The following is a 16,007-nucleotide window of genomic DNA, read 5'->3' as shown; positions in this document are numbered from 1 at the left end:
GTCAAACAAATCCTTCTCAATCTCAGAAATCTAGTATACCACAACACAATAATACTGGGTGACTTTAACACACCTCTCTCATCACTGGATAGGTCTTCCAAACAAAAAATGAACAAAGAAACCATAGAACTCAATAATACAATCAATAATTTAAACTTAACAGACATATATAGAATATTCTATCCACCAATAAGTGAATACACATTTTTCTCAATAGCACAAGGATTCTTCTCTAAAATAGTCCATATATTATGCCTTAAAAAAACTCTTATCAAATACAAAAAATAGTATTCTATCAGATCACAATGAAACAAAATTAGAAATGAGTGACAAAATAAAAAATAGAAACTACACCAACACCTGGATACTAACTAATACACTATTGAATGGTGCATCGATAGCAGAAGACATCAGGGAGGAGATAAAAGAAATTCTTGGAGGTAAATGAGAACAATGATACAACATACCAAAATCTCTGGGACACTATGAAAGCAGTACTAAGAGGGAAATTAATTGCATGGAGTGCATTCAATAAAAGAATAAAAGTCAACAACTAAATGATCTAACATTACATCTCAAAGTCCTAGAAAAAGAAGAACAGATCACTACCAAAAGTAGTAGAAGACAGGAAATAATTAAAATCAGAGCTGAAATCAATGAAAAAGAAACAAAAGAAAAAATTCAAAAGATTGACAAAATGAAGAGTTGTTTCTTTGAAAAAATTAACAAAATTGATAAACCCTTAGCCACACTAATGAAGATAAGGAGAGAGAAAACTCAATTACTAAAATTCATGATGAAAAATGAAATATCACTATAGACACTATTGAAATACAAAACGAAATAAGAAGCTACTTTGAAAATCTATACTCCAACAAAATAGAAAATATCAAAGACATTGACAAATTTCTAGAGATATATGATCTACTCAAGTTGAGTCAGGAGGATGTACTACACAATTTAAGCAGGTCAATTTGAAGCAATAAAATAGAACAAGTTATCAACACCAATCAAGAAAAGCCTGATGAAACCAAATGGATTTTCAACTGAATTCTACAAGAACTTCAAAGAACACTCCTTAAAATATTCCATGAAATAGAAAAGGAGGGAACCCTTCTGAACTCATTCTATGAGGCTAGTATCACTCTGATACCAAAACCAGACAAAGATGCACCAAGGAAAGAAAATTTCAGACCAAATGTCCCTGATGAACATAGATGCAAAAATTGTTAACAAAATTCTGGCAAATTGGATACATAAACATATTAAAAAGATAGTGCACCATGATCAAATGATGCAAACCTGGTCCAGCATCTGGAAATTAATAAATGTAATTAATCACATCAATAAAGTTACAAATCACATGATCATTTCAGTAGATGCAGAAAAAGCATTTGATAAAATACAGCACACTTCATGCTCAAAACACTAGTAAAAATAGGGATACTAGGACCATACCTCAACATTGTAAAGGTTATCTATGCTAAGCCCAGCACCAACATCATTCTAAATGGAGAAAAATTGAAAGCATTCCTTCTAAAATCTCAAACAAGACAGGGATGGCCTCTTTCACCACTTCTATTCAGCATCATCCTTTCAACTCTAGCCAGAGCAATTAGACAGATCAAAGAAATTAAAGGGATTTGAATAGGAAAAGAAGAACTCAAATTCTCACTATTTGCTGATGAAAGGATTCTATATGTAGAGGATCTGAAAAATTCCACCAGAAAACTTCTAGAACTCATAAATGAATTCATTGAAGTAGCAGGATATAAAATCGACACACATAAATGTAATGCATTTCTATTCATGAGTGATTAATCCTCTGAAAGAGAAATTAGGAAAACTACCCCACTCACAATAGCCTCAAAATATAAAACACTTGGGAATCAATCTAACAAAAGAGGTGAAAGATCTCTGCAAAGAAAATTACAGAACACTAAAGAAAGAAATAAAAGAAAACCTTAGAAGATGGAAAGATCTCCCATGTTCTTGGATAGGCAGAATTAATATTGAAAAAATGGGCACGTCACCAAAATTCCATACAGATTCAACGCAATTTCAATTGAAATCTCAATGATGTACCTCACAGAAATAGAGAAAGCAATAATTAAATTCATATGGAAGTATAAGAGACCCAAAATAGCCAAGGCAATCCTTAGCAAGAAGAGTGAAGCAGAAGCCATCACAATACCAGATCTTAAACTCTACTATAGAGCAATAGTAACAAAAATGGTATGGTATGGGCATAAAAATAGACAGGTTGACCAATGGTACAGAATAGAAGGCACAGAGACAAACTCAGATGAATATAGTTATCTCATACAAGACAAAGGTGCCAACAACATACAATGGAGAAAAGATAGCCTCTTCAACAAATGATGCTGGCAAAACTGGAAATCCATATGCAATAAAATGAAATAAAACCCATATCTTTCACCCTGCACAAAACTCAACTCGACATGGATCAAGGATCTAGGAATTAGACGTGAGACCCTTCACCAAATAGAAGAAAATGTAGGGCTGAATTTTCATCATGTGGACTTAGGACCAGACTTCCTTAACAAGACTCTTAGAGAACAAGAAATAAAAACAAGAATCAATAAATTGGATGGATCCAAACTAAAAAGCTTTTTCAGCAAAGGAAACAATCAATAATGTGAAAAGAGAGCCTAGAGAGTGGGAGAAAATCTTTTCCACACACACTTCAGACAGAGCACTAATCTCTAAAATTTACAAAGAAGTTGAAAAACTTTATACCAAAAATACAAAGAACCCAATCAATAAATGGTATAAGGTACTGGGCAGACACTTCACAGAAGAAGATATACAGGTGATCAACCAATATATGAAAAAATCCTCATCATCTCTAGTAATTACAGAAATGCAAATTAAAACCACCCTAAGATTTCATCTATCTCCAATTAGAATGACTATTATCAAGAACACAAGCAATAATAAGTGTTGGCGTGGATGTGGGGAAGAAGTCACACTCACACACTGCTGGTGGAGTTGCAAATTGGTGCAGCCACTCTGGAAAGCAGTATGGAGATCCCTCAGAAAACTTGGAATGGACCCACCATTTGACCCAGCTATCCCACTCCTTAGTCTATACCCAAAGGACTTAAAATCAGCATACTACAGTGATGCAGTCACATTGATATTTACAGCAGCTCTACGCCCTTCAACAGATGAATGGATAAAGAAGCTATGTTACATATACACAATGGAATATTACTCAGTCTTAAAAAAGAATGAAACTATGGTATTTGTAGATAAATAGAAGGAGTTGGAGAATATCATGTTAACTGAAATAAACCAAGGTCAAAAAACTGTAGGCCAAATATTTTCTCTGAAAAGGGAATGATGATACATAAGGGGGTGTGGTGGTGGGGGACAAGAGAAGAATGGAGGAACTCTGGATGGTATAGAGGAAAATGGGGTGGGAGAGGGTGGGGAAGGGAAAGAGTGCAGACTGAGACAGACAGTATTACTCTATGTATATGTATGATTATATGAATGGTGTGAATCTATATTGTATACAACTATAGAAATGAAAATTGTACCCCGTTTGTGTACAATGAATCAAAATGCAGTCCATAAAACTAAAAATTTAAAAAAGTAAAATAAAATAAAATAAAACAAGAAAGAACCCACAAGGGAATAAATATGGGACATCAGTAAAGAAAAAAAAAAAAGAAAAGAAAAGGAACAAAAACACAGGCCTCTAGTACTAAAGATTTAATAGATGATTGTATTTCTAAAAATATGTAATATGTAGCTTAACCTAAACTGATAAGTGAATATCTTAGAACATGTTATGTGAATGCCAAATAAGGATCCTTAAATTTCAAAAACTTTTCATATTTTCTTAATTATATCCTTTGGAAATTCATTCTATATTGACATGTTTATGATGTGGATAATGATTGATGTTTTCACTATTCCACTGTGGCTAAGATAAACCTCAGGTTACACTGAAAATGTCTCATTTCACTGTCTTCCTCCATCCTCAGTGAGGACGTCTGCATGAAATACTAAGTGTTCTCTACATCTACTTTTGCTTTGAAATCTCTGGTAGTCCCAGAAAGCACCACCTAAATCCTTCTTGGGGTCAAACGCTACAGTGAGCCCCTGTGCTTAGAGGAATCTTTGTTGTCCTCATTGAAAGGGAACTGTGGTGGTTGACAGCAGAGTCCATAGGCAGTGGGCCAGAGGAGTGCTTTTCTCTCAGTCTGCTGCCAGGATCTTGGGCAGTGTCTCTCTCTACCACTGTCTTCTCCTTATCACTCACAGCAGGCTGTCTGCCCACAGGACTCCCAGCCCCTGTGTTCACCAGCTCCTAGTCACACCTTCTGAGGATTTCCCCAGACAGTGGGAGCTTTAGGGATGAAACATGGCTCCAGTGATGTTGGTTGCAAGCTTCCGTTGTGTGTTTGGAGAGTGAGCAGGGGTGTGTTGATGTGCACCACCTGCCTCTTGAGTGTCCTGCAGACCACAAACAGCAATATGATGTTCCTGAGAAGGGACAAACTTCCAGGATGCTTTGACTTCTCCAATTCCCTCTTTTGGAGCCTACACAAATCAGTTATTTCATTTTCCCTCTCTATGTTTTATATGTGGCAGAATGTGTTGACGTCACACCCAAGAGGAACCCATGGAGAGGCTCTTCTGACCATTGAACTCCATCCACTCGGGGAAAGGACAGGGACAGTAGGGCCATAGCCAGCCTCCACAATGCCTCCTCTGAGAGCCAGAGGTTTCCCTCCCTGCAGGTTCCCTGCCTGCTCTCCTGTCAGTCTCAACCTCCCTGGGCTCCTGGAGCTGCACAGAGCTGTGATCAGGCTGAGATGTGAGAGAGACAGGAAATGGTGAGACTCTATGGAGAAATGAAAGTAGCTCGTGTGCCACCTCATGGTTTTTCAGACAAACTCTGTTGAGCAGTGGGGCCTCACTCCACTTGTCTCTGTTAGTATGTTTACCAGCTGTGATTCATGGGACTCTTTATTCTTCCTATACATTCTTGTTTTTTGCAGTTTTGGTGCTGACAGGGTGGTTTTGCCCAGTGTGGAAAAGTGAACTTCCATGGACAGCAATTGATAGAGATAGAATTGGGCTCCTCAGAGGATGTGACTCATGAAAGTTCATCTATCCTGAGACAATATGGGCAAAATGACACACAATAGCAAATATGCAGGATAAACAATTCTGAAGTTCCAATGCATGTGAAGACTATCATTAACAGCAGTGTATTCTGGTTAGAATTTTTTCCAAATGAATAGATTATAACTGTTCTTGTCAAAGTGGAAAATATGGACCATGGTGAGAGAGATGATGGATAAATTAATTTGTTCATCCTAGTACCCATTTCACCATGTACCTTGAAATATCATGTTGTCTTCCATAACACACAGTGAAATTTACTTTTTTCAGATATTATACAATGTATGTGGGTGGGCAATTTTTTAAAGAAGATATGCCAATGAGCAGCAGATCCATGAAAGTATGCTCAGAATCACCAATCACCAGGGAAATGTACAAAGCCATGCAGAGGAATCACCTCACAACTGTTATGAAGGATGTTTCCAAAAGATGAGAAAGCAAGCAGTGGGAAACATATGGAGAACAGAGCACCTTGTGCCCTGTAGGACACCATGTGAATTGGGAGAGCCACCATGGAAACCAGTAAGAAGGTCCCTCTGAAAATCGAAAGTGAAACAACCTCACTTCTGGAAGTTCATCTAAAGGAACAGATTCCAGTGCCTCAAAGAGAAGCTGCCCAGTTCACAGTGGGCAGGCCAGGCCAGCAGTTCAGGGGACCACCAGGGATTTGGTAGTATTGAAAGTGTGGGCTCTCCTAATATAAGGGGGCATTAGGGAGCCTCCTAGATAGGGAAGTACTGCAACACTGAGGACAAGAGTGAACCTAGAGAACAGTGCAGGAGGTGACAAATAAGACAGAAAACCTGCATCTCACTCATGAGGAATCTACAGTAGGCAACTCTACAGAAACAGTGGAATGAGGGTTGTAAAGAGGTGGGCAAAGAGGGACATGGGGTTGATCAAAGTGCACCAAATTCCATTACACCATGAATGGACTCTGGGGTTACACTGCACAGCATGGAGACAGCATTAGCAAGACAGTGTTGGGTCCTCGAAATTTTTATGAAATCTCAAGTGTCCTCACCACACACACAAACTAAGGTAACTCTGTGAAGTCATAGATAGGTTAATTAACTCCAGTGTGGTGGCCAGTGTACAACGTGCACATATATCAAGTCTGCATTTGAACACCTTAAAAGAATACACATTTATTTGTCAATCATACTTCAATAGAGTAGGGCAAGTGGAGGAGGCTGTAAGTGTTTTTCCAAGATCACAAAGACAGCCTCAGTTTCCCTCCCTGTGAGCTGGAGCCACACACTGAAGCTCCACCAATCTCCCTCCTCCATGAATCCATTGACACCCACATCAGCCCCATACACACCTGTGTCCTGTGACCTCACAGTCATTTTGCTGTGATTCCTGTATCAGGAGCTTCAGGACATCTCTTCTGCCATTGCCTCAAAAACCCTTCACCAGTGCCCTCCTTCTCTATGCTGTACCTACTCCCAATTTCAATGTCTTGGTCCCTCCTCATGACCTCTGTGCCCCACACTAACAAATGTCCTAGGTTCAACTCTCAGGTGTCCTCATCTCCCATTCAAACCACAAATCAATGATGGTCCATTCCATTATCCTCCACAATCTCCTAGCTGATGCCTCTCTGTTTAATTTCTTTTATGTGTGTCCTAATTCAAGAAACTTCTTTGTTTCCACTAGTGTTTTTGCATGTCCTTGTAGACACGCTTACAGCCGTTTGAGGAAGTAGCTCTAACGCCATGAGATGGCGCATAGTTAGTGTTAACATGGCAAGATCTCTCATGACTTTTTGCCTGATTGGTTGATGTCTCTTCTGTGCTCGTGGTCAATAGATGTTCCTCATTCTTTCTTGATTGATACCGTGGTGTGTGCTCCAGTAGTGCTACTTAATCCTAAGCTGATTGGCTGCCTTAGTGTATATAAGACATTCTCTTCACCTGGGAGAGGGACGTACCTCTAAGAAGCAGCAGACCTCTAAGAAGCAGCAGACCTCTAAGAAGTATCACCTCTGAAAGCGTAGCCTCTCTGAAATTGTAGCACCTCTAAAAGCAAGTAAGCCTCTCTTCCTCTAAAAGTAAGCAAGCCTCTCTTCCTCTAAAAGTAAGCAAGCCTCTCTCTATAAACTAGGGAGCAAGCAAGCAAGCAAGGACACAAGCAAGCAAGGAAGCAGCACAAACAAGATAAAGAAGTAGTTCATTCCCAGTCCGCCTCCCAATTCCTTCCTGCGGTCTCATTGCTGCAGGCGGCAACATGTCCTGAAGCTCAACCATGTTTTAATAACCATAGCCTCCTAGATAGTCCTGAAATCTAGAAGTAGGTACCATTAACTTGGTTTTCCTGAGTTTCTCTTGCTACTTTTGAGGAGTCATGTCCTCCATTGCTCTCTCCACCCAGTATCTCCACTAGCTCCCTCATTGCCCTGTGGCTAATTTGTCATCAACAAGGCCATTAGCTCTCTTCAGCCTTACCTTCCTTTTATGACACTCTGGGTCTCCTTTGGGTCACTACTTGCAACCAGGAAAACCCACCTCATGTGTACTCACAACTTCCCATGACAGGTATGCATTGATGACTCAGAGACATTAATCATCTATGACTCAACAAGCAGTGACCATCACCTTGGTTCCCACACACTCCCCATCCCTAGGAGCCCTTCCTGTGTAACCATGCATGCATGTCTCTGCTACCTGGTAGGAGCTTGTCCCTAATGTCCCTAGCTCTTTGTCCCCTGTGATCCCAAATCCAGCCATGCACGTTAACTGTTTCTGGATACTTTAGGAGTGTTTGCCTCTCCTTCTACCTGCTCTATTTTGCCCTGTTTCCCCATAATCCTTGGAACTGCAGCACCATCTGGTCCCCATGCTCTCCTCCCCCTTGTCCCTAATCGTGCTCCCTCCTAGCAGGTCTCCCTGACACCTCTGCAGGGTCACTCTCCAGAGTGCTTAGTTTTCCCAGCCTTGGTTGTGACTCCATGGGAATTTTCACACCATCTGTTAGGACAGTTTACTGTGAATGTTGACCTAGTTGTTTAGAGGGATTATGAAAAGGAAGAAGAAAAAGAAAAGGCTTCTTTCTGCCATCACCTCTTGAGGCTATCAAATCACTGTGAGTAGCACTGGAAAGTCTGGTAGTTACACAAGTGGTAGATTGGGCTGGTCCAACAGTCTGATCTGCTGCTGTTTGCCATGGACTCAATTAGAATATTCTGTTTCCTGTAAAGAACTTGTTCTGTTTCTGCCCTCTGTCAATAATGGAGATTGGTATTGGTAGAATGTATTTATTCATAAAATTTTGATATGAGTTGGCAATGAATCCTGGAAATGAGTCCAAATTAATTAACGTGTATGTGCAGATGGGTCCTATGACTTCCAAGGTGAATTATTAACATCATATTTTTTTCTTTAACTTGTATCAGTTTAAAAATCCATCCAGGTACTCAGTCTCTTTCCGTCTCCCTGATAATGACTTAAATTGTGGTGCCAGTAACAGAAAACCAAGAGTAATTTAGTGCATTTGAGGGAGAAAACCTCTCAGGGGAGCAAGGAACACAGTGGGACAAGCATAGCTCTCTGCCCATTCTGCATCTGACAGCACTCAGTCTTTTCTACTCCCTCAGAGACCCTGTCTGTCTCCAGGAACCAAAGGTAAGTAAGGGCCTCTTCAAACCCTGCAGGATTCCCTTCAGAGATATTATAGAGCACATTTACATGTTTTTGGTAAGGGTCACCTGGGGATAAAGTTCTCAGAAGTGTCCTCAGCTCCCCAAGCCTGCAGCCCATTGCTGCTACAGGCACAGTGATAATTGCAGGTCCCAGGGGAGGTGAGGTCACAGAGTCACAGACCCACATCTCAGGAGCTGACTGCTCCCTGCAGCACACATCCTGGTTACAGTGGTCTCTGCTCAAGGTTGTCATCCTGGTCACTTAAAGAGCCCAGTGTATAATCCAATGTCAGTCTGAGAGCAGAGTCTGGGAGGGAAGACCCACCTCAAGAATCTGGGTAAGTGATCATCTCAGAACAAGGGATTCTGGTTTGAACCCAGTAGAATTCCAGAGCCACCCAGAAAGTAGAACAATTCCTGAGGACAAGGGAGGGTTCAGCAATGAAGATGAGTAGAGTTCCAGCCGCATCCCTAGTCCCTGATGCTCCTAATAGAATGTAATGTGATCCTCACTGAGAGCGGCCACTCTGGTTTCTTCCAGGTGAAAATGAAGTGTGATGCTTAAAGTGTATGAGTCTTCAAATCAGTGTGCTGCCCAGCCTCCATTAGAAGAATTCTACCCCAAGTCTTCAGGGTGCTGGAGCTGGAGCTGTGTCCTCTCCACGCCTGTGGAGTAGAGGAGGAAGAGCTGACAGGGTCCCCTCGTCCTGGGCAGGCAGTGTATCTGGATGGCTGTTGTTCCAGCAGGAACTTGGCACCAACTCTGGGCTGAACAGTTAGTGAGATGGTGGTCTGTAAGATGGTGAGTCTCTTCCCCTCTTAATGTGAGAAGGAACATGTACAGAAAATTGATCGTAAATATCACAGGTTTCCAACTCCACTGTCAGACATAATATCTCATTGTTTTCACCTGTTTCTAGATATTCCCAATTACAGCATATGTACTATCAGCTGTAGGAATTTGACAGTGGAGGAGGTGATGAGTGTGCAGGGGGCAGATAGGAGGTCTCTTCATCTTCTGCTCAGTTTCTCTGTGATTCTGAATTTGCTTAAATGAAGTCTGTAAATATATGCATTTGAACAAAAGGCAAAAATCTGGTAATTGAAATTTTTAAAGCACAATATCATGCTTCACATATGCCAGACTGCACCAGGTTTCTTGGAATATCATTCAGCAATCTTGCTTCCTTAGAATAATCCCACTTTAGTCCGGTTTTAATTAACTCAGGAGTGTAACCTCTGCAATCAGTAAAGATTTTCTATTTCTCCAGTTCGCATGTTCTTATTACATGCTCTAAAGCTCCTGGCCTGGCTTGTGGTGCTTGGACCAGTGCTCTGGTAGGTGCCACTGTACTTTGTTCCTGACACCACAGTGGTACCAAGTGGTCATGGTCCTGATGTGGAGCAGGGTGGCCTCATTGCACATCATGGGTCAGGTACCTGTGTGATCTAGTTCCCTCATTTCATGTGCATTTACTGAAACATCTAAATGTCCCCTCATAATAGATATCAGTCTATAAATGTGTCTTTCCCATGAATGGGAACTTGTTACAATAAAAATGTATAAATGCCACCAGCTTAGAAGGTAATAGTAGTATGGAAAGACAAAAGTAAATACAGAATTATATTGTTTGAAAACTGCTCTTGGTGGCTTCAGGGAAGTTTGCTGGTTCACACTACTGTCTGTTACCTCTTAGCCAGTTTCAAGACTCCTCAGCCTCAAGTGTTGTGAATTTTGGCAAACACTTAGCTCTGCATGCCCACGTTCTTCTTGTCATTATTCAATCATCTCAACACCTGCTTCAAATTGTGAAAATTGAAGACACCATGTGCTGCCTGCACAGCAAGGAAGTCCACACTCATGCTTCCAACTATCATACAAACCTCATTACACCTGGCTGAAATGGAAACATAAAGCAGATGTTCTGAGTTGGAACTCTGGAGAGTGGGCATTATTGGAATTTGGTTAACAATACGTGGAACCCCAGACTCCTGTTCCTCTGCAGAACCCTCTGCTTGGGACAGCAGGGAACTGATAGGATGGCAGCCAGTGAGGTGGCTTTAGGAATCATCTTACTGTCACAGACTGTGGTAGGAGTTCTGGGCAATTCCTCTCTCCTCCTCCATTACGTGGTCCTTTACTTCACTGGGTGCAGGGTAAGACACACAGACTTGATCTTTCAGCACTTGATTGTGGCCAACTTGTTAACCCTCCTTTGTAGAGGAATTCCCCAGACAGTGGCAGCTTTCAGTGGGAAATATTTTCTCAGTGATATTGGATGCAAACTACTTTTCACTCTTCACAGGGTGGGCAGGGGTGTGTCCATTTGCAGCACCTGCCTCCTGAGCATCTTTCAGGCTATTAAGATAAGTTCTGGCAACTCCAGGTGGGCAGAGCTTAAAGGGAAAGCTTCCAAGTACATTGACTCTTTTGCATACTTGAACTGGATCCTGTGCCTCCTTGTAAATGCTGTTTTTCCTATGTATGTGAGTGGAAACAGGAGTAGTACAAATTTTACCAGCATGAAAGATTTTGGGTACTGTTCAAGTGTTCGTCATGATACAACCACAGATTCACTGCATGCAGTATTGCTGTCATCCACTGATGCTGTGTGTGTGGGCCTCATGCTCTGGACCAGCAGCTCCATGGTGCTCATCCTACACAGGCACAAGCAGAGAATGCAGCATGTGCACAAGACCAGCTCTTCCAGATCCTCCCCTGAATCCAGAGCCACCAAAACCATCCTCCTCCTGGTGAGCACCTTTGTCTTATTTTACTCACTTTCCTGCATCTTTCAAATTTGTTTGGCTGTTATTTACCATCCCAACAGGTTCCTGGTGAGCACAGCTGCCGTAGTTGCTGGGTGTTTCCCAGCCATCAGCCCCTTCCTGCTCATGGGCAGGGACACTAATGCATCCAGGCTCTGCCTAACATGGATAAGGAATGGGAAAACTTCTGATATCATGAGGAATATGTAAATTGTAAGCTTTTTGCACGATTCTTGGTGGTATGTTTCTTCTTACCCACACACTTGTAAAAACAGTAACACACATATTGCTCATGTCCCATGAGAATGGTGATTTAGACACATGTATTTGTAGAAGATAAGTGTGTGTGTGTGTGTGTGTGTGTGTGTATGTATGTGTGCTTGTGTGCATTTGTATCATAGGGATTGGTTATTAACCATCAAGCAACATTTCTGGAAAATTAGCTGTAATTTAAGTAAATTTCAGATTTAAATATAAAACCACATGTTGCCAAAACCCATCGGCATAGATTTGATACATTCTCCTGCTATTTTGATTGACCAGCTTATTTAAACATGTGGAATGTGTTTTTCATTTATCTACTTTATGTTTATGTCTCAGCTTTGTCTCTTGATGGAAATATCAATGTGAGCATTGTCAAGCAATATTTGTCTTCAGAAAGTAAAATTAGACCTGTGTATCTCAAATAATATTGAGCAAAGTGGGAAGCAATGGTCTATTTATGATATATTTTAATGTGTTTTTTGTTTTTCTGCTGTGTAATTTTCAAAATTTTACTTTTCATTTACTCCAAAACTGATAAGAATGTAACCGTATTGGATAAATAGACCACCTGAGGATATATGACACTTTAAACTAATATATATTTTGTTTTAAATCACTGATATGTATCATTAAAATAGTCTTATTTTAACATGGAAAAGCCAATTAACCCAATCAATAAACAGGCTGAGGAACTGAACAGACACCTCACAGAAGAAGAAATACAAGTGATCAGCAAACCTGAAAAAATATTCATCATTTCTAGCAGTTAGAGAAATGTTAATCAAAACTAAGATTCCATCTCACTCCAGTCAGAATGGCAACTATCAATACTACAGGCAACAATAATTGTTTGCAAGAATGTGGGGAAAAACGTACATTGCTGGTGGGAATGCAAATTGGGGCAGCCACTCTGGAAACCATTATGGAGAGTCCTCAGAAAACTCGGAATAGAACCACCATTTGACCCAGCTATCCCACTCCTCGGTTTATACCCGAAGGACTTAAAATCAGCATAGTACAGTGATGCAGCCACATTAATGTTCATAGCAGCTCAGTTCACAATAGCTAAACTATGGAAACAACTTAGATGCCCTTCAACAGATGAGTGGATAAAGAAAATGTGTAACATATACACAATGAAATATTACTCAGCCTTAAAGAAGAATGAAACTGTGGTGTTTGCAGGTAAATGGATGGAGCTGGAGACTCTCATGCTAAGTGAAATAAGTTAAACCCCAAAATTTGAATGCAAAATGTTTTCTTTAAGAAGTTGATGGTGATCCATCTTGGTGGGGTGGGTGGGATGGAGGCACTTTGAATTGTGCAGAGGGCAGAGAAGGGGGAGTGGGGATGGGAAGGACAGTGCGACGAGATGGACATTGTTACCCTATGTGCATGTATAATTACACTATTGGTGTGACTCTACACCATGTTCAGAGGAAGGAGAAGTTGTGATCCATTTGTGTACAATGTGTCTAGATGCATTCTATTGTCATGTGTAACTAACTAGAATAATTTTTAAAACATAAAAATATTAATTAAAAATAAAAAAGCAGTTTCATGTATAAGATGGGCGTTCCTCCTCAAATTACCGTGCACAAACTGAACACATTCCTGTGCAAGGAGCTCCTCTGTGGACAAACAGCATCCTCATTCTCTTAGGTGTCTGTGTTTCCTCTCACATAAGTATCACCAAGAGGGATCAGCAGGTGACATTCTGCTAGCTCACATTCACCTCTTTTGTACTTTATATGAATGAAAAAATTCAACATGGACTCTTGTATTTTTGACTTTGAAAATTTCAAAAGTTTAAAATACCTTTTCCCCCCTGTTGTTGGTGACAGATTTCAAGTGCAGGAATATAAAACACTTAATTCTAGTATTCCTCTCCTGTGAACAGAGGCTCTGGTTTGGTTAGGGTTTACGTTTTATTCCAAAGTTCCATGTGTTGGAAGTTTTGCCCCAGTGTGATGTGTTGGAAGTGGAAACTGAGAAGTGGAGGCAAGGAGAAGGGGCTTGGGTCCTGGAGCAGTCACCCTTGAAGGGACACATGCTGATCTCCCACGAGAACGGGTTGATTACAGTGAGTGCAGGCGTTTCCACTCTCTCTTGCTCCCTGTCCTCCTCTGTGGAATCTCCTGCACCTGCTCCACCATTGTGATTCCATCTGCTGTGAGGCCCTCACCAGGCTGAGCAGATGCTGGCACTATGCTCCTGAATCACCAGAAGTGTAGTTCAATAAATTTCTTTTCTTTACTAACTATTGCATAGGCATTTTGATATGAGATCAGAAACAGCTCACTACAACACCTTAATATCTTTCGGTTTGGAGCACCATGCTCAGCACTGGCGTGTGGGCTCTGCAGCGTGACTTGCATGAGTTTCTGCTGGGCACACATGCAGTGGTGCCCTTGCTCTTCATGGTTTCCACGGACTTAGCTTTAGGATACACTGACAATAAGTTCACCAAATGTTTCTATGAGTTTCAACTCATTAGGGGCTCCTGTTTTTATTTTAAAGAAGAAGAAAAGTCTTTTATTAATCATACCATGAATATAACATGATATCTTATGAAAATTGAACTAGAATGAGTAATGCTGTTTTAAAATTTACATTTCTTACCTTCATTTGTGAAGAACACATCACAAGTTACTAGTAGGGGCAGACAGATGTGACTGGTGGGATCATTACACGATTATAATCCTATAATCTGGGCCACAGTGCAGACACCCACATGCTTTATTTTCCAAGAAGAAATTCACAGCAGCCCTGCTTGACTGAAGTGGACAGGCTATGATACATTCCTCAGCAAACTCCCTGTTATCTGCAGGAGACATGCTGACCTGAAATAATGTGCATAAGAGGAACCCAAGTGACCCTGAAGCGGGAGCCCTTTGTGACCCTTTTCAGAACCAGATCCTGAAACCCAGAGTGATGAGGCTCATTCCTCCTAACCATAAAATCTGTAAGAAAGTATGATTATGAATCCAATTAAAACTGGTCAGAAGAGGTCAAGATTACCTAGAGTTGTCATGGCAGGGAGACTGGAAAGTGTGATGTCATCCTGCTGTCAGTCCACATCAAGAGGTGAACATGGTAGGACTCTCTGAAAACTTGTCTGGGATCCCCAGTAAAACTGGTGTGTAGGAGAGGCATGCTATCCCTCTTCTCTCTGGAGGGACAGTCTCTTCCTTGAGTGTCCCTTTCCCTTTTCCTACCCCTTCAGCAATCACTTCCTCTTGCTCTGAGTGACATGTCTGAAATCTTTCTGACTGGATCACAGGAACTGGGGCTCGAGGGGGTCTTCATGCTGCCTCAGTTTCCTGGAATGCCCCCGCCCTTTCATACCATCAAGTCCCTTCCTGCAATGTGGGAGCTCTTTTCTCTTCTTACTTAAATCCCACTTTGTTCACTCTTCTCTCTTGGTATTGTCCATGGAGTTTATCCTTCAAATTTGTGAGGGAAAAAATAATCCAGAAGGAATTGGTGAGCCCTGCAACCTGCACAAACCTCACTGTGGGGAATCTAGTTTCATCTCAAGAATCTGTTTTCATCCTAATGATTCTTGGTGTTATGGAGTAGTTTTAGCAGAACTATGAAAAAAATAATAAAGAGCAACTAACAGATATTCTTTTATTTTTATGCCAATTTTCTGCTGTTTGATACTACCACTTGGTAACATTTTTTTCCTTAGTATATTTCAGGTACATATACTTTTGGTTTACACTTAGACATGACCATACGTTTGGAGTATCATTTGTTCAACCTAGCAAAGACACAGTTGGAAAGACAACCACAAATCCACGGTGCTAAGAGCCAGTGGGCTCAGGACTGGTTAAGCACTGGGAATGCATTTCTACTGGAGCTGCTACCTCAGGGCACATTTTAATGGAGGAGACAAGCCTGACTGTAGTTGCCACATGGTACATGATCAGCACAAGCTCTCCTGAAGTAACACATACTTAGTAGCTCAAGACTCAAGTTAGTTTTCTTTCCCATTTTTATACTTTGAAACCAAAAACAAGTATCTTTGTCTTTTTCACCCAGGGAGGCAAATATGGAATGCAACTCTTGTGAAGATTTTAACTCACAATGAACCAAGGCAATGAGTTATTGTCACTGAAGTTTCTTAATATTTAAAAGAACAGGCTTTGGCGTGATTTCCATTCCC

General features: G+C 41.0%; 1 protein-coding gene across 1 annotated transcript; it reads left to right on the top strand.

The window, feature by feature from the left end:
- Positions 1–10,843: 10,843 nt before the first annotated feature.
- Positions 10,844–11,782, top strand: LOC124966201 (vomeronasal type-1 receptor 4-like). Its single transcript, XM_047527248.1, has one exon. It carries the CDS (start codon positions 10,844–10,846, stop codon positions 11,780–11,782), a length of 939 nt encoding a protein of 312 aa, XP_047383204.1.
- Positions 11,783–16,007: the final 4,225 nt, after the last annotated feature.

This window comes from Sciurus carolinensis, chromosome 16 (assembly GCF_902686445.1).
Source record: "Sciurus carolinensis chromosome 16, mSciCar1.2, whole genome shotgun sequence".
In the NCBI taxonomy this organism is placed as follows: domain Eukaryota; kingdom Metazoa; phylum Chordata; class Mammalia; order Rodentia; family Sciuridae; genus Sciurus; species Sciurus carolinensis.
This window is presented reverse-complemented; position numbering and strand designations above follow the sequence as displayed.

Bases quoted from the DNA above. Each gene is read 5' to 3' on its own strand.
- LOC124966201 (XM_047527248.1), top strand. From the start codon at position 10,844: ATGGCAGCCAGTGAGGTGGCTTTAGGAATCATCTTACTGTCACAGACT.